The 19,983-nt window shown below is 36.0% G+C and overlaps 1 protein-coding gene across 1 annotated transcript in view; it reads right to left on the bottom strand.

The window, feature by feature from the left end:
- MORN1 (MORN repeat containing 1) overlaps positions 1 to 19,983 on the bottom strand; it is a 51,651-nt gene that overhangs the window by 7,806 nt on the left and 23,862 nt on the right. Inside the window, exons 4-5 of the mRNA XM_075027168.1 lie at positions 18,884 to 18,960; positions 10,894 to 10,979 (exon numbers count right to left, since the gene is read on the bottom strand). Coding sequence (XP_074883269.1) covers positions 10,894 to 10,979; positions 18,884 to 18,949 — 152 coding nt within the window. The 5' untranslated portion in view covers positions 18,950 to 18,960. The remainder of the gene's footprint in view (positions 1 to 10,893; positions 10,980 to 18,883; positions 18,961 to 19,983) is intronic.

Raw genomic sequence — 19,983 nt, 5'->3', positions numbered from 1 at the left:
CCATTACGCAAGGAACAGGAGCTGTGCAAAAATTCCCTGTACAAGCTTTGAAAATTCAGCTCTCAGACAGCTAGAAATGTAGAACTGATTGGCTGTGATCGTTCTTCATAGCAAATAATTTTCATCTTTAACTAGATTCAACTGGTGAAATACTCAGCTGTTACCAATCAGTAGTTTCAATATGACTACAGCTATTTTACACAAGATACAAAATTGGCCCAAATTTTGTAGTTCTGTTTGAAATAGCTCTCTATGAACACGTACAAGTGTAAATTAATAACTTATCTGTTGCAGGATAAGGAAAGGAACCAGCACATGTAGAATTTGGGGTTTAATCTCTAAAACTGGGCAGGAGGATCTGAATTGGGATATTAGTATCACAATTATTCAGCTGAAACAGAGAATCTGGGCTCCCAAGGTTAGGTTGAGATTAAGGAGAATTCCTAGTCTTAGTCTGTGTTACTGTTTAAGTGGTATTTTGACACAAAGCTATGTATTTACAAATACAAATAAAGAGCCTAAATTAGCAAATTCTATGTAAAGATATCACTTCATGTCTAGAACTTGATGAAATTATCCCAAATACTTTAGAAGTATGAAAAAGTTTCTTTCAGGACAGTGAAATGATTTGAGTTGCGTGATTTTTATATTATTAGTTTACAAAAATTAAATTACATATAGGAGACTAGGACCATACAATGTAACAACAGAAACCAAAAGTCTCAGTATCCAGAACTACTGCTCTAAATACAGGATACAGTTGCTGTACAGAAAGAATGACTTAAATGAAAAAATTAATGGATGGAATTCGTATCTGCTCCAATTCCAGAATCTAGTATAGGATGATGCTAATATCATCTAATAATATCAGGATCAAAGATGAGTGGAATAAAACTTCCAATTTTAGATGCTCTTTATCTGCAGGTGTGAATGTATAATGAATTCTCGCCACTGGCTCCCTATTATAAATCCAATGATTTTGTACTCTATGACAGCAGTTTCTACAATTCTCTTTTGGCACAACCAGCTTGGAATATATGACAAAACAGCAGGGTGCCAAAGCGTTTTTCTAAATGATCTACTTTGCAAGACAGCTTCCAAGTGTGACCCTGATGAATCTTATCATTACTCTTGGAATAGAATAAACATGAAAGAAAGAACCCACATATCATTTACTTCAGCAGGCGTTTCTTTGTTTCTTTTACATACTACTTCACATCCACGCCAAAGTATTCATTCCAACATACAAAGCATTTTAAACCCAGGTTAAATAAAAAAACATTATTGGGTAGGATAGAATTGCACTATGCCTATTTTTGAATCCTGCTGTCTCAGACAAGTGTAATGAATCATTTGATGTCATCTCAAATACCATGTTAGCTCTAATCAACTGAATTGCTCTTCCTATCCATTCCTTGTATGGAACGCTCCAAAGCAGATGGCTTTTTTTCCAGTGGACAAACCCATCCTCTGGCAGACTACAAGGGTCAGGACTTGACAAGATTCAAGCTACAGAATAAGGCTGGATGACTCTGTTCTGTAATTGAATATCAGATCATTTTAATGGTACAGAGAGGCATTTCATTGCAATTTATAGTGATGGTTCAGCGTTTACTTTAATTGGGAAGAAGCATTTATGGGCAAAAGCTACATCCAAAATGGGGAGGGGAGTCATTATACATCTTCAAAAACATAGCTCTGGATGAAGGTAGATTCCAGTTGCAACACAAATTTCCAAAGGCTTCTAATTTTTTCATCTTAGCATGACATGTCTTGCTGCAAACACCAAGAAACAGACAATGAGGATTAGAAGAATGTGGCAAGAAAGGTTGCTGGGCTATACATATACAAAGAAAAGAGAGCATAAAGAGAGTTAACTGTGGTTTGTTCCCTCCTCCTTTCTCAGTCTAGGAACCCTTCCATATGCTGTGTTCTATTTATTATTTCTGCATTGCATCAGGAGGGAAATATTCACACTGAGCCACAGGGATTAAAGACTGAAGCTCTAGAGAAGTCAGATCACATCCGTCATATCCAGCTGTTTTCAATTCCAACACCTTACACCTGCTTTTATTTATTATTCCTGGGCTAGACAAGACAGGGCTCATTTTTCCAATCTTTCTTAAGGCAGACACAAATCAATCTATTCCTTTCCCTTTTGCCTCTGCAATAGCCCACCAAGACAACATTAAAACAAACTACTCACATGGTGAGGATCTGACATAACAGGAAACCACTCAAATACTGAGGCTGGACAGCTCCCTCTTATCTCCCAGCATGGTGACAACAAAGCAAAATGGAGCAGAAACACCAACTACAAAAATTTGCTGTTAGCATAGACTCTTAACCCCATTTACTCCCAGGGATTTCAATTGCCTTGTTTTTAATTTACATTGGAAATGGACTCAAGAGGTTTGGGTGGCAGTGAATTAATAAACTAATTCATGTACTACTTTCTGCAGCGGGATCTCCACTTGTACTTATTTCAAGCTACCATTCCACAGAGCCTGTTTGTTGGCAGTCCAGCTGAATTGCTTTCCTATTCTCTATTAGGGGATCACAGTGCCTCAGCATTTGATTGTCCTTTTTTATCAAGTAATTTTTCCAGACAGGGACTCATAAGTCATTCTTTTTGCAATCTTCTCATGTCATGGGCTAGCCTTATATTAGGATCTTTCTAATTAACTGCTCAACAGTAATTATTCAGACACATTTAAAACGCAAACCAAATGTACCAGACCTCCTTGTACTTACTGCACAAACACTTTCCCATTTGCAGTTGTTCGTCTCATATAACTAGCATACCAGGTTATTATTTGATGGAGCAAACTTGTATCTTGTTTGCAATTCATTCAGTTGTTATGGGGGAGACATTCTGCTTCTTCCCTTCTTTGCAACCTGATGATCAGGAAGGATATCCACAGTAGCTAGACTATCTGGCTCACCAAACACTATGCTTTAAATAAGCATGAGCCAAGGAGTGGGAGCCAATGAGAAAACAGCTAGTTGCTTTTCAAAATTTTACCCTTGAATACATCTTGCTTTCTCGGTAAGTGAAAATGTGGATGAAACAGGATGGAGCTGGCAGATGCAGTTGTAATACTGCTTAAACATAAGCACAGAATACAGACATTTCTGTTCTACGCTCCTGAATATAAACAAAACCTACTAAAATGATTTTCTGTGTGTTTCCTGTACTTCTGAAGATTTTCACTGCTCCCACCCTACCTTCCATAGGTCTGCCAAGGTTATACAAAACAGTATTCTCAGGATCTAAGCTACTTTGCCTGTCTTTACAGCATGCCGTCCCTGAAAATCTCACTTTAACAATTTCCAAGCAGATTTTCTTACCACTTTGGAGGCTGCCTCAACACTTTGCATGACTCCACAGTGTTTGTCTGCATGAAACTATAATGGTCAGTGAGCATGAATTCTGCAAAGGAACACTATGAAGAATCAACTGAAAGGAGGAACAAAGCAATTTCTTGTTGAGGACAAGAGCAGATCTATCAAATATACACTGCAGATGTTAATTCTTATCTTCCTCTGACTAGTATTCCCAGATATGCAAACGTGTTCAATACAAAGCACAATACACTTCAGTCCTTTTCAATACACCAAATCCTTCTTTCTAGTGAAAAGTAGCACTGTAAACATATAAATAATTAAAGATTAAATACAGTACTGCTGTTTTCAAACCCATCATAAATTTACAATTCCACAATTCCTTAACAGTGACACTATGCTTTAGAAACTTAAAATTACAATTCTTGCTCCTTTTTCACAGATATCTTCAGATGTGATCAATTTATGTCCCATTCTACCAGTAAGTGCTTTCTTTTGTTCTCCCAGATTTAGTTCATTGCTGAACTTAGTTTGGCAGGAGTAGCAAGAGTGTGGATTCAAGACAACACTTCTTTTAATCGTTTATATCATATTTTATTTTTGGTTTTATCCACAATGTATCCTCAAGAAGAAAATCTGGAGCTCTTCTGTTTTTTTTTAAATAGGGCAATAAGATCTCAACAAATGCACACCACTAGAAACAACCAATGCTGCTTTATGAGCCAACATACAGCAGACAATAAAAACATGATGGAAGTTTCATCAGTTTATTAATTTTCTCTGTATTTAATTGCTCGTAGAATAGAAATAACAGTTGCTTTGTCTTTTTTAAACAAGCTTTGATATTGTTTTGGAGTGCTATCTTTTAAAGAGAAGATATATCAGCCAACCACAATAGGTGAAGACCTATTCCAAAATAGTTCTAAAAGTCTAAAAAACTAAAAGACAACTTCTGTTCTCTTCTTGTCCTTTAAGTGACCAATGACTTTAATCTACAGCCAATGAGTCATGTCAAATATTGTTGATCTAACACGGATGGTGATCACAGCTCCTCTTATGATTTTTAGCAAGTAATTTCATAGCTATATACACCTCATTTTTTGAATCTGCCATGTAGGTAGTCTTCCCACACCAGATGAAACAGGCCCTTAAATTCATAAAACATTTGAAATTCTTGCATGAAATTTAGCACTGAAACACAAAGTATTATCATTTGTAATAACAATACATTAGGAGATGTTGAATACGTTTGCTTCAAAAAGGCAACTCTGCCCCACTACTCTAAAAAATAAAGGATACTCCACAACAAGAACAACCATCAGTCTGAATTCAAAACCTGAACTGATTCATTAAAATTCAGATAGCATGTAATAAAACATACCTATAGTTGCCATAATACCGATATGCTATAAATGCTATCCAGTTTTTGGAAGAGTGATGTACACTTACTAGACAGACATCAAGGCAATTGCCCATGATTCCATATTAAAAAAAAAAAGTAGATTGTACGGTTTGCAGTAGCATCAAGTCTCTATTCAAGTGTAAAAAAATTAATTGACTCCATCTGTATTGGCCTAATGACTGATTAAATGACTAATCACGGAAGTCTTAATTAAAATGATTTTTCTGTACAGAAGAGGATGGAGGGAGGAAGGCAATCATTAATGTGTTCTAATGTATGTCAGATTCCATTTGTGCCATTTACTAACAGCCATCAAATGAGTAATTATGCACAAGGTCATTCTGTAAACTTTCTGCATACATCAGACTGATTGGATTAGGGCTTGGTGCTTGGCTACGTTCTGCATGTGGCTGCTTTTTTCCAACCACAAAACAGGAAATTAATATCGCTCAGAATAAATAATAAAGGAAGTTGACATTTCCTCTTCCATCTTCACACCAGCCAACCCAGTCAAAGATTCATATACAACTTTCATACGTTGTTGGGTAAAGTCCCATACTTCATACATTAAATCAAGCCCGTCCTCGTCAGCTATTCAATATTCTTCATGAATTGACAGGGACCTGTCACACAGTGTAATTCTGTAATATGCAAGGAATTTTCCTGCATAAATAAAATGATCAGGCAATTAAAAGAATCCTTTTCAAGTAAAGCAAGATGGCCATATAAAACTTAAAATAAGTTTTATTTGCCAGCCACCTGACTACCCTGATGCATAGTGACCTTTGCTATGGAAAAATAACAAGCTGCTTCTACCTCAACAGCTGAGACTAATCTATTTAAAACAATGTATTAAAATGAGTAATGGAATAGAAAAGTGTGTCTTGAGATTAGACAAACCACTTGCATGTAACTCATACATAGGACCTATACTTTTTGATGCAACGTTGCATATAAAACGTTCAGGTCCAAAGTATAAATTATAACACAAAATATTTTGTTTGCCGACTGCTGTCAGGAGATTTCTAGAAAATATTATTTGTAGCCACAGAAAGTCTGCCTATCACTAGCTGCAACAATTTTGCATATCCCAGACGACAACACACTATCTTGTGTATAAAACAATGTTTTTGTTCTAAAACTAAAACTAAATATGTCTTAACGGGGGGAAAAAAAGAAGTTGGTATAGCCCTGCCACTATTATCAACAAATGTCTTAATTTTGTAAACTTTACTTTCCTTCGAAATCCTGAATTCAAATGTGCAGCACTGATCTGAGTTACAGTTGCAGAATAAGGTGGCAAGTAAGTTCCAGTTCTTCTAAAACAATGGAATCAACTTTTAGTACTGAGTAAGCTTCTTCAATTACTGTTGCCTCTTTTTCTTACACAGAAGTATTCTGATCAACCATCCTGATAAAAGATCTCTGCAGTGACACTGAAAATGGACATCCTCCCGTGAACATACAATGCGCTCCTTTAAGGCGTACCCAATTGATTAAAAATAGTGTTCAGCATATGGATGGACACGCTAAAGGGACAAAAAAACCCAATGAAAACAATCTTAAGCCATGAGTATGTAACGTCCAATTACACTTTTGGCATGATTAAGTACTATTCTGTCTAAACCATTCAAAGTCATGCAAGTCACAGGAAAATATATGTAAAGCTACATCAGCCAGCTTCATCCAGATTTCAAGTAAACACAAATTTCAATTAGTTTGAATTAATTATAACACAAACTTGACCCTACTTACTACATAACTGAAGAAAACAAAAACATGTGACAACAAATCTTTGCTTGCAATAACTGTCAGTGTCACATATGAAAGAAGTTCATTTTACTAATAAAGGAAATGGAACTGACAGATTTAAAGTTAAATTCAGCTATTCTATGAATGTAATTCAGAGTTTTAAGGTAGCTCTCAAGGCTTAAAACCAGCACTGAGACTCAAATGTGCCGCTCTCTAGGCTTCTAGAGAATTAATGAATCTTGATTTCATCTTCATTTAGAAGACACATTTAAAACAACCACAAAATCCATCACCACCAAACCAGAACACTCCAAAATAAACAACATACATATGGCACAGTAAATCTTTCAAAACCTGAAGATATTTTTATGGAATAATTCAACACAATCTGCACTATTCTGCTAATGCAAATGAAAACTTGCACAACTACCTAAATTACAGGGTGGCGTGCCATTCTTAATCTTCATCGAAATGTAGGAGTTCCTGTTTCAATCATTTCTATTGTTTGAAATACACCAGATGATAATGGAGTGGCTGCTGCTGTAGGCAGAGACTGACTTCTAGGTGAAGCTAATTAATGACTCAGTGTATGGCTTACTGTAGGTTTGAAGGAATCACTAGACGGTGGTGAAGATCGATGTGCGAGACAGCTGCAAGTACATTAAGTGACCTGTCTGAAAACTCAGCATTGTCTTTTTTCCTACAGACATTGATTACATAGGTTATTCCTGATCTTTGATTGTATAAAATATTTAAGACAAAGTCAAGTATTTCAGGTACCTTTCATGTACCTGAAAAGGTAGATCCCCTTCTCAGCACACAAGTACAGACCCTTCACATCATAGTATAAAAGTCCAACTAATCTTGCCTGAAAGACAGCCTTCTCTTTTTTTTATTTTTTCAAGTATTTAAAAAAAAGAAAAAAAGGTATCTTATGCCCAAAGACAAATCACTGAAGAGAGATGGCATCCTATGCGAAGGCACCTCCAGCTATTCCAGATCCAGAAATCAGGGAATTTGCAACTCTCTAGGCCACTTAATAGGATAAAGCAAAATAGGTTCAGACTAAGGGGCTGGAATGCAGCCAAGTGAAGCCATTTAAGGAAAAACACAACAAAACAAAAAAATCCAGTCTACACTAAATTCCCTGGTCACACTGCAAAAATGAGAGAGACAGGTGCTGCATGCACTAAACGAAGCACTTCTGAAAGTCCTTTAAATAGTTAGGTACCTCTGATTTCTATTATTACCCAATGCACATTGTCCTATCTATTTTGTTATAAACATGACTTCTCATAGTGGTTAAAGATGAAAAAATACCTTGTCTGCTACAGAGAAGCTATTGCAAATCAGTGGGAACAACCTGATTAGACACTGGAATCGCTATGCCTGCTCATGTCAGCAAGTTCCATTATAATTATTTTATGCTTTGCTATTAGCTGAACTAGTGAAAAAGGTGGAGAATTAGTCATCATGGCAGATTTGCTCAAGTCAGTATTTTAAAAGGCCTGTAACCTATTGTACAGTAAATAAAGCAAACACTAGAAAAGTTACCAATAAGCAGGCTATAGTAAAAGTCACTTTCATCAAAACCTAAATAATGGGAAAGTTAAACAATACCTTTCTCTTAACTGTTGCAACTGTCATCCATCTCAGAGGATATCTCCATACTCATTTTGTCAGTTAAGAAATGCAAATTAGATATCCCCTATTCTTCTATTTGTTTTGTACAGTGAGCACAATTTCTGCATGAACGTCCAACTGTATTTCCATCCTCTTTGTGTCACAGAAACCTCATTTACCAGTCATTCTTCTCCATATGAAAAGATCTATAATGAGGAGTCTTTCTGTCATTGCCCTGCTCCTCTGAGTCAGGAATTTTCATTTCCCCCTAATACTTGCTGCTGTAGCTGCAATTTCATTTACTATCATCTCATACCACAGCCTTAATGCAAGCACATCTGTGGCTGGATCATGGAAGATTCAGTATTGCTTTCAGAGCTGCATATCGATTAAATGGTTACGACAAACCAGAGTTTTTACTTACTGTGTTCTCATATGGTACTTATAAAAATGAAGGTTTATTCACTGTACTTGAAATGACAGTTTGTTCTTCCAGCTAGTCATCTAGCAAAAATATCTGTATGAGAATACTGAACATAAAAAGTAGGACTAAGAGGTCTACCTGCATATGCATTCTCTCAGAAAACGACTGAGAAGCCATAAAGTTATCCAAAAGCTAAAAACCGTATTTTTAATTCACGTCTAAGCAGTATCATGAAAGAAACAGATTACTACTTGTTCTGAAGAAATAATGCTGTTCAAAAAAACATTTCTACTACTCTTTTTAACACACATACAAAGCAATTTACACATGCTGAGCCAAATTTAGCTTTGGTGCGACTCCAGAAATCAGTTGTATCAGAATAGATCACCTCAATCTAAGAAAGCAGTAGATGGATGTCACGTTCTCTTTGTTGAAAGCTAGAGTTTCTCTAAAGCAGTATTCTGACACTTACAAGTTCTCTTACTCTTCCAGTCTATTCAAAGCTACCTTGACTTTTTAAAAAGCCTCCTATTACTTTAGTTGCCTGCCATACCTTTGCATTAGCAAAATGAGCATCTTCTTTTTTTCCAGCTGGAATGACAAGGAATAGGATTTGAAAGTTTGTGACTAATATCTAAAGCAGATAACAGCTAAATGAACCATCAGCCCGAGACAGAATTTTACATTTTAAGTGTTCCAGTATGATAAAGGACACCTAACACTTTTCCCAAGTTGAGCTGCTGCAGATGCCTTATTCTTCCCTACGACAGGGTAAGAAGATTCAAAAGTTCACCTAGACCTTGACACTGGGCAAGGAAAGCTTACTCCAGGTAAGACTTTACAGACTGCACTTAAGTGTCTGAGTTGCAGAGTTGGAAATGGATTTGTGGCTTCTATTTGCAGCATTAAAAATCATTAGTTTACACAGATTGTTCTCATTAAAAAACCCCAACTAACCAAACTTCCCTATAGTCAGTGTACAAAGTCAGTACTGTTGGGGGGTTGAAATAGGAAGCTACCTGAAATATGTCACAAAAGTTTTTATGAAACAAATCACAAACTTCTCAACAGCTGATTTGAATTCTGATAGGTAGAAGTAGAACAATATCTAGACAATCAGCAATCTGTATGCAATTGCACCAATGGAAGTTAGAAATAACTTTTCTCTTTTTAACCCATAAGGATGCAACTTCAGGTGCATTTTTGGATTACATCCCAATTCCTTTTTATGATAATGATAATTCTACCTCGTTCCTGCATGAAGGAATTTGCCATTTGTCCATCCGCAATTGAAGGTACATGTTCAAAGAGAATTTTGATACTTCCATTTTAATTAAATATTGTCCATGAATCTCAACATGGAACATAATATGAAACTATAGAGTACATGCAAAATAAAATATCTATACCTTCCTAAGACTGCAATTATGAAACAGTGCAAGATAATTCTTTCCTGTAAGCAGAAAAATGCAATGCCAATGGTGGTGTTTTGTTTTCAAACAGTAAAAGCACAGAAAATATGCCCAACATGCACTGAAAATCTACAGCTGGAGTTTACTTCTAATACATTAGCACCACAAAGGGTCATAATACACTACTTTCTTCACCTAATTCCATTCCAGATTTTCAGTAAACTCAAACTAGTGGGTTTTGGGTTTGGTTTTTTTTTTTTTTTTTTCCCCCAGACAGCAGGGATTTTCTGTGCTTAAATAAACTATAACTTTTATGTTGTCACAGTTGCTCCAATCACCCGTGCAAACTTTGACTAATTTAGTAAGCAGAGGAGTTTTTCTTCTCTACCTAATTCTTTTCAACTGTCTACATCATATGTAATGCAATTATGGAGTTTCATTTAAACACACCAGTTTTAAACTAGCAAGGTTAGATGTAATTACTCGGTGTAATCACAGCAACACAGAAGTCAGAGCAGACTGCAAAACTTAGCTGAAAAACCAGGTAGTAGATCTGATGGCAATTTTAAAGGTGTAGTGAAACCTCCCTCACCGACTTCATTTGAAAGAGGGGGGGAAAAAAGCTCTAATAAAACAAGAAAAGCAGTTAAGAAAAACCCCAAATACAAAAAAAAACCAACACCAAACACTCTCCAAATTGAAGGACTGAGAAATATTGTTCTTGCAAGCGCAAGCCCAGGTTATAAGGAAATAAAAATGTATTGGCATAAAATGTGGCAGGTAGTATTATGTTACAGTGGTCACCTAAGAAAAAGACAGGGTCATTTGTCCAAGAGAATAACACCAATCAAAAATGGTATATTGCAAAGAAATAAAACTGCTTTCAGCAGACAGCATTCTCCAGCTGAGCAGTAGGAATACTGATTCACACATACCTGCTGTCTTCCATTTTCTCCTGCGAGACTGTCATCTTCTCAGCTTTCTCAGCAGATATCCTGCCACTTGGCTTTTTGCCTCCTTTCTACAGGGAAAAAAAAAAAGAAAGAAAGAAGAAAAAAGTAGTATTTCTGTAGTGCCTAAGGAAAGTGCCAAAAATGGTGTAATTTATGATGTGCTAGTGTTTTCCTTTGCATTCATAAGTTAAGAACAAATGCAAAATCATCAGCACTTGAATATGGTGGATTTTGATTTACATATATTAAGATTCTCTCATGATTTCCTATTATTTATTTCTGTAAACAAAATTGGATCCTGGTCACTAAACTATTAGCATCCCCTACAGTAATTCAAGCCAAATCATAAAACCAGAAAAAAGTCAGAATGTACAACTCAACAGTCAAAAGAATTTGCAACCAGAAGTTTTATCAAACTGTCTCACATCTGAAACTCTTATCTGCTCTTCCTTTTTAGAACTAAAATCTTACTGGGCGTGAAGTAAATAGTTATCTCTACCTGAACTTTCAGAATGGGCACATCTCACTTTCTCAGTTCAAACAATAGTATCTAGACTTTTCCCTAGAATTTTCCCAGTACAATTTCAAGCCTTCAGTTAGTACACCAAGTTATTTTCTGGACTATTTCCTAAAATTTTTAAATGCCTACACCATTGTTTTCTTCATTTTAGTGTACCGTATCTATGCAAATACAGCATTTTACATTCAGGTTGGCATAGATGTAAGTTTAATGGCTTTTACTTTTCTTCCTTTTCTGACATGTTCTTCAGGATCCCACCGTAAGAAGTACTGCAAAGCCTGAAAAATTATGTTGACAGCATTACACAAAACAGGGGGGCCTTCTCCTCTTTTCATTCAGGTGTAACAGAACCAGTGCCATCTTGTGTGGTTTTTGTCACAACCGACGCAGCAAACAATACCTAATACTACAATTACTCATGATCATTTTATACCAACGCATCCTGCAGGAACTCAAATTTCACAATTAAATAACTTCTGTTCCCTGCAAAACCTGCAAGAAGGCTGTTTTGGTCCTGTTCTTAATGAGAGAAAATTTGAAGAAGCATTTTATAATACAAACCAGAAGACAGGAGAATGCTCGGGTAGGTAACTTCCCATCATGGCAGGAATATTTTGTGTTAGAAAGCTGTTGCTGAATAATTCAGGACAAAACCAAGAAATAGTAGTTTGTCTCAAATTCTGCAGGGTGAAGTGTGAAAGAAAGATAATATTCTAACTGTAATACTTTATCCTAGCCAGAATACCTTAAAGTAAGAAATTTCCAGCTGCGAAAGCCGCAGTTATCTCCACAGTGCCATAACTTTATCATTATATGGTAAGATAAAAGTTAAGTCTTCGCCTCTGCAAGGACATTAAATAACATCTTTCTCTCCATTAGCTTTTGCTGTAGTAGCAGTATTTATTCTCTGGGCAATGAACGAGAACCACACTGCTTACAGAATAACTCCGGGTTCTTAATGCACTAACAGTTTCGGAAAAGTTCCTCTGTTCAACCTTTTTTAAACTTATTATTCTTAATTGATAGCTCTTGTGCCACACAGTTACAAAGGAAATGTTTATCACTGAGAAGATACTTTTAGCAGTGCACTATAGTCACAAGGCTAGTATAACCATCATTAGGGATGGAAAATCAAGTTAAAAAAAAAAAGGGAGGGGACCCCATTCAACTTTTCTTCTTTAACATTGCAGAGAATGAACATCAGTGACCCTTTAGGGAAGAAAGAAGAGATAAACATTTCTAGTGCAAACATTTTCCTGTTTGACACAAGCCTTCAGGAGGTTTGCCCATAATGTATTTATTCACACAGTGAGCGTCAAGATACTTACAGTAACAAGTAAAGACTACAGTTGCTACAGTCATGATCTGAGAAAGCACTAGAAAAAAAGAACTCTTGAATTGAGACCCTGATTGATTGTATGACCTTCAGCAAGTCACCCTACACTGATGCACAGGGAAGTAACAGTACATACCTGGCTTACTAGGAACAGCAGAATTATTTAATTGTCATCAAGTCTACAGTTGTGAATAGTCGTTAAAAAGAGTAAGTGCCATAGCTGTTAGGCCTACAGAAGACTTACTGCATCACCTAATCCTTCTCTAATACAGTTTTAAGTACACAAAGTAAATAATTAAATATACCTTTCACAGGAGACAGTGAACCCAACTCCCAGACTTCATTTATAAAGTCTTCCCACCTTTTCCAAGAGAGTCACTTGTAGAATTTTGCTCTCTTATTTAAGGGCCTCTTAAACATTAGCGGAACTCCTACATACAGATAATCCATTCATTAAAAAATTCTTCATGCCAATCTTTAGCTAAAATAATCTCAAAACAAGCAGCTGTTCAAAGAAAGGTGTTTAAGATCAATGGTTTCAAGGTGCCTGACAGGATTTCACATTAGTCATCTCAGAAACTTTACCCATCTATAGTCATATTTGTCATCCCACGCTACTGGTAATATGGCACAAAGAAGGTTTAGACAGCAAATGAGATAGTATTGTGCCAGGCATTAAAAAAATACTACCCAGACAACTACCTAATATGGTTTATAAATTCCAGTTTCAAATGCTTTCAAAGTGAAGCTAAGGCATCCAAATCAGAGAATCACTCCTTAAATACCCCCTTCATGTTAATTTTAATTACAACAACTATTACTATCAGCAAGACAAAGATCGTGTGCCACCTTCCAGGGATAAGCGCCAGCAGGATGACTACTTTCATAACAACCATTCAAGATAGGGCAGCTTGACCTCTCCGGGAGTGAAATATCAATTAATTATCTTTTTACAGCCAATTCAATTACAGCACACTAATCACTTGTGTAGGACATCAAGCCAGAAGTTGAGGGCGGGGGGCGGTTGGGGAAAGGAAGGAAAAAATATTGGCACTGAACAACCCTCAGTAAGGAAGATAACAAGGCAGTAACCCTACAGGTGCAGATGTAACGTTTGTTAACACCATGCAAATAGTTATTATCTGTTTGTAGCAGACTAAATGCTGTAATATCATCCTCATTTAACTGAACTTTTTTTTAAAAAAAGAGTTATTGGTCCTAGGGGTAATAGACATTTCATTTAAAGGTGACCAGACACACTGCATTAGTCTTTAATGTTAGAGTCAATTCACCAAAGAGCTTTGTTCATTAAGAGGAAAAAAAAAAAAAAAGAAAAAAGAAGAGAGAAAGGATGATCTACTCAGCAGAAAGCAAAATATATTTAACTTTTGTTAAATAAGCTAATATTAACTCAAGCTACTGAGGTCTATTTCACTACTATACTGATCCCAAAGAAAATTATCAAGTGCGATATATCAACAATAATGCACTCAGCAGAATATTAGTATATAAGCAAATATGTATTAACTTATGTTCACACTAGTATTGCTAGAGGCCAAACCTCAAAAAAGTGTAAGTGCATGTATAAACACATTAGTATATGCAAAATATGTATGCAAACAAAACCAAAATTTGAATCTATTTCATTTATAGCATTCATGAATTAAAATGGCAGAAAGGAGTACATTAAAGGATCTCTTCTCGCATGAATTGCTGTTAAATGAGTCTTGCACTGTTTAGTTCAGCATAGCTAACAGAACCTGAAAGAAAAAGTTATCTAGTCCGTATCTGAAACAGCAAGGCAAGACTGCTCTGTTCAGCAGTCTTGATGGACAGAATTTAAAGTATAAAAAAATATTTTGACAACACAGCTGCAGAAGTTAAGCACTTAACAGTAGCTGTGATGCTAAAACTCTCACAGTATGGCCATAGTATAATTGACAATCTCTTTGTAGCAAAAAATTGTGGTCTCCCTTGTCAGTATGGTAACTATAGCAGTGAAAGACTTGTGTGTAAATTGAAAGAATTTACAAGGAACACTGACAGTTTATTAGCCTACTCCGATTCATCTTCATTACTATAATTTTTAATACAGCCTGATTAAGGCTGGAACACATACCTGTGCTACAGTGACACCTTCAATTTCTTTGTAGAGAGCATACTGAAAGTCATTAGCACTTACATTCCTAAAAAAGAAAGCTCTGAAAATTCCATTACGGACTGCAGATTTAACTGCCGTAACCGAAAAATACAATATACCATGCATCCAAGGAACAGAACACAGAGTCTAATCTTTTAGGGGGTTAGGATCTCTTAGGATTTTAGGGTGTTCATAGTCAGGGTGTTCCATACCACTCAAGAGTGCAAAGAAAGTTTCAAAGAGGCTAGGTATGTAACTCTTCTGAATCTTCCCAAGTGCTTTGCAAAGAGGAGGCTCATACGAAATAGAAGTTAACTCTGCAAATTCAAATAAAAAAAATTATACTGCAGCAAAAGAGAGGAGCCAAGGGGGATTCCCCCCCCCCCCCCCCCATTCTGTAACACTAACAGTGCGCTGTTTCTAAAGGGCAGGTTTGTCTTTGCTCAGTGCTCTTTAAAAAGTGTTCTGAAGGAAAAGCACTGTTTGTTCCACCTGCAGACTCATGAAAAAGAGACAGCAGGAAAGAAGATCCTACTGGAATGTCTCTTCTAGTTTTGCCTATTCTATGTATGTTCTTACACCACAATCACTGCTGCAGTACCTAAAAATTCTTCCCTAGTATTCTAAGCAATGTAAAAAAAAATTGGTCAGGCATCTGTTCTGTGAGTGTCCCTTTTAAAAGGCATTCTCCTATTTAAGACTTGTTTTGAGACAGCTTTGTACATTATGTACTGCACCTCAGCCATTTACCAGTACTTTCTATTCCAAAAGACTATTCTACACTTAATGTTTTTTCCACTGCCTTAACAGACTACTGATGTTTGTGTCCATTTCCCATAGAGAGTTCTGGTATCAACTGAATTTCCTTGAGAAATGGGTTTTGCTGGCAAACCTCTTTAAACTGGTACACAGTAGGAATCAACATAAGAATAATACAAGTAGTATTATTTTTGGAATGTAGTCAAACGGAATGTCTCCATGAATAAATATTGGTGTCTTTAGCCACCCAACATTACAAATCCAGGGTGAATTTTATGAAGCTTTAGTACTCTAAGTTCTATGCTTTCAAATGGAACCAACAGTTGCTATGGAACTGTTGCTATAAAATAAATCGTTGCTATAAAATAAAAAGGTTAAAACCAAGAAAGATTATCAAGTCTCATTATAGGATTATCAACACCTAAGGAGAACAATCGATTAACACAGTCTTCTCCATGTGATATGACAGGAAAAGTTGACAGCCACCCTCACTTTCTATTACAGCTAAGGACAACTTAGTTCTCAGCACCTCATATGACCTACTTTGGATCTTTCAAGGTGAGGCAGGGTACAATACAGAAACTTCAGTTTAGATTGTCATACACCATATGAGCATTACACAAAAGCATGTATAGTCACATCTCTTTCACAGGTATACTTTTCCCTATGATATGCCCTTTTTGGTCATTGGGAATACACATATTGCCAGACATTTTCAAAGAGGTAATTTAGTTCTTCTGCCAAATTCCATTTATCACTGCTCAGCAAATTGGTAAAACACAGTAAAACCGAGAAACTATAAAACTGTATTTCCATAGTGAACATTATGACTGTTAGTATTAAGCAAATAATTTATTTTTTTCTCCTTCCAAAAGAAGTAAGCATCAACTTGTGATAATATTGGCTTTAGGTCTTCTAATTCAGTTCCAAAACTTCTCTTTCCTTAGGACTACATTTCAATAGGTCTTATGCTAAAAGCTATATTACAACATATGCAGTAATATAATTATGTCATTACTGTTAATTACCTAAATATATGTTCATATTTGTATTTTATATAAATATTCCTTCTTAAACTAATGTTAAACAATATCTGTGGCTACACCTGGCTGCTAACACACCAGAGGCTGTTGTCAGTTGGGTTCAAATTCTTTTTAAAAGAACACTACATTTTGCAAATATTTTGAAATGACAAAATCCCAGTCACAGTTCAGCTGTAGATTACCTTTGGGACTGGTAACTGATACTTAGTGACCAAGTTAGTTAACATAACCTTTCAGAATGACAAGTCTAGTTCTAGACAGCACTTTATGCCAATCTAATATGATGCCACCAGAATAAAATTTACACCCGGCACACCTAGTGGATAAATCAGTGTCTTTTTCTGTTATTTGAAAGGGCTCCATCAGGTGTAAATTACACGGGTAGTATTATAACACAGTATAGTTGGTGGGAATCTGTGCCTTGCCTGTTGATACTGCTTAGTTTTGATCTTTTTCACCATAAATCCTGTCTGGGAAGCTACTAACATTCCAAAACAGGTATTCTACTATATCAAACCCCCATTTTTTTTAAACACACACACACACACACACAGAGTAAAACAATTACTAGGTGAATTTATCTCTCAGTGCTGCTTTAAAATACAGCCAGTGTTAGAAAATGGTGTTCAAATTACCTATAATAAAAATAAACCACACAGAGCTAGACTGCCAGTTTCCATAAGGAAAACACATTGCATGTTTCCAATAGCAAAACCCAAGCTTCCCTAATGTAAAACACAGGCAACATATTTAACAAATAGTTTGCTTTCACTGCTGGTTGAAAAACATGCAACCATGAAGGCACTGAGACTGAAATAAACTGTTAATGGAGAAAATTCTGTTCCATTAGTATCTTGCAAAGCTAACTTCAGTTAACAAAAAACCCCAATAGTTTGTCAGAGCAAGGTTTTAGGTTAATTTGACAAAAGCCAAAGCATTTAAGAGCTAAGGGTTCTATATTATCCTTAGTTTATGCTTTGAGCCTGAGTTGTCTTGCCACAGGGTAAAGACCTTATTCAGCATCCTCATGCACTGTAACACTTTGAGAAGTAAGAATAAAGAACTGTTACTAGCACCAGTATAACTGTAGTACAGGTAAACAGAATCCCCAAAATCCTGAACCGGGGAGGCTGAGTCAGCAAGAATTCCAAGTAGGTAGCTCCAGTCAGGGTTTACTCCCTAAAATTATCATCTTAATGGCTGCATTTAGGTTTTCATATACAGACAACATGTATTAGAAGGGATTTAAAGTACCATACCAGTTAGAATGTACATTTTTGAGTAAAAGCTGCACCCATTTATCTTGACAGGCTCAGAGTATCTCAGTTACATGAATAAGATAGTAAAAATAATAAACCTATTCACCAGGAAAAAAAAAAGACCCTCGGACAAGTGTAGTTTAACCATTTAAGAACAGATTTATTATATAAATGTTCAACAGGACCTGAAAAGAATTAAATGGACAGTCTTCCAGTAGGAACAGTAACTTCCAGGCAGAGCAGGAGCTCTACTCCAATCAGCTATTTATCACTGAAGTTTTTAGCCAATTAAATCTGAATATTCACTAAGAGATGTGAAATACTACTCTTTAGGTAATTTAACTGTCACAGAATTGTTTTCTTGTATTAGCAACATTAATTCATTTTGCTTCAAAATAAGCCACATAAACTATTTCAGGGTGAAGCTAAAAGAAAAAAGTGTCCAGATCCCTAGAACTTCAGTAACTAGGTCCAGACAAATAGTTATAAAGGGGCATGAGGAAACAGCAGTGAATCTTGCATTCTGTAACTTAATGCAAACCCACTGGAGTTAATCATTCTATTACCACAACTAGATACTGCAACAGTTACATAACTACATCTCCACAACAGAACTTCTACAGCAAGCGACAACAGAGCCAAAACCAGCCAGCCCATCCTGAATCCTAAAACCTGTTCTGCTGAGAAAGCCATGCTCCCAGTCAGGAACCTGGAACTCCAGCTTCCAGCAATGATTTTTCCCTACCATTGGTCACTGCCTTTAAACTGTTAGAACACCTTTTTAATTCCATCTTGGAAATTAATATTGAGTTCAAATGTTTTTAATTGGAAAAAACCCAAAACCAAAACAACAACAAAAAAAACCATTTTACAGTGAAGACTACAAAAAGCTTCTATTTTTGACCCTAAATTTACCTTCTTTCTCTGCATAGTAACTTCAGTTAACCAAAGATTTTTCTCGTGAGAATGACTCTCATCCATATTAAAGCATTCTGTGGAAACAAAGACTTCACTCAGAGGGAGGGTTCATCAAAGCCACTAAAATTATAATCATTTAATAAAAGTAATGACTACTCTGTACTTAAAATATTTTCCCAGGCAGCACTTTAGCATATTGTGTATTCCAAACAAAGTACTATTGCATAATCATTAACTCTGCATTACGTAGATCTTATAAAGGACATACTGAAGACCCTAGTAAAATAAATACTAAGTTTTCTTATGGAGAGAAAACACATACACATATGCCCATGAAGATTATAGGACAGATTTTTGTTGGCTATAATGTAGTTCAGATTAGACGCAATGTTTTGAGATGTTTAAAGGAAAAGCAATGTCATTATTCTATACTGACAAAAGCAAGCCTAGAAGTAATCTGTCCAGTATCACTCAGATGATCTGGGCTCAGAACACAAACCCTCTTTTTTCCTCTCACTCCCATGTCATATTCACTGGATTATGATGTCACATCAAACAACTATATTTTCAGAAACTACTAGACAAGAATTCCTACAAACATCCAAAACCAAAGACACTAACAGACATTTTAAAAACTACACAATAGCTGTTGAACCTTAGAATCTGCCACAGTGAATACAGTTTGAAAACTGCAAGTATGCAAAACTGTCTAGAAATGAGAGGAAAAATCCTTCCAAATTTTTCTTTCTTGTAAATATGATGCAAAGTTATCTTCACATATGGGATGTTTTTTTAAAGTGTTCTCAAATGCAGTTTGAAAAGAATTGTTTGAGACATATATGCTGCAGCCAGTCAGACAATAACAGTTCTGCAATTATCGGCACCTGCATTACAATTCAATGGATTTAAATTACCAAGGGGCCATGGCAGATACCCTACTGACAACAATTAGCATAAAAATGTTCTACAGTTTAAAGCTGTGGGTGGGAATTACAAAAGGTTAACAGACTAAATATAAAAATCTTTTTGAATATAAAATCAATGCGCTTTGTTACCAAAATCTGGGTACTGTAATTTAACCAAAATAGGGTTTAGAG

Source organism: Buteo buteo, chromosome 5 (genome assembly GCF_964188355.1).
Source record: "Buteo buteo chromosome 5, bButBut1.hap1.1, whole genome shotgun sequence".
Taxonomy (NCBI): domain Eukaryota; kingdom Metazoa; phylum Chordata; class Aves; order Accipitriformes; family Accipitridae; genus Buteo; species Buteo buteo.
The sequence above is the reverse complement of the archived record's forward strand: the minus strand, read 5'-3'. Positions and strand labels throughout refer to the sequence as shown.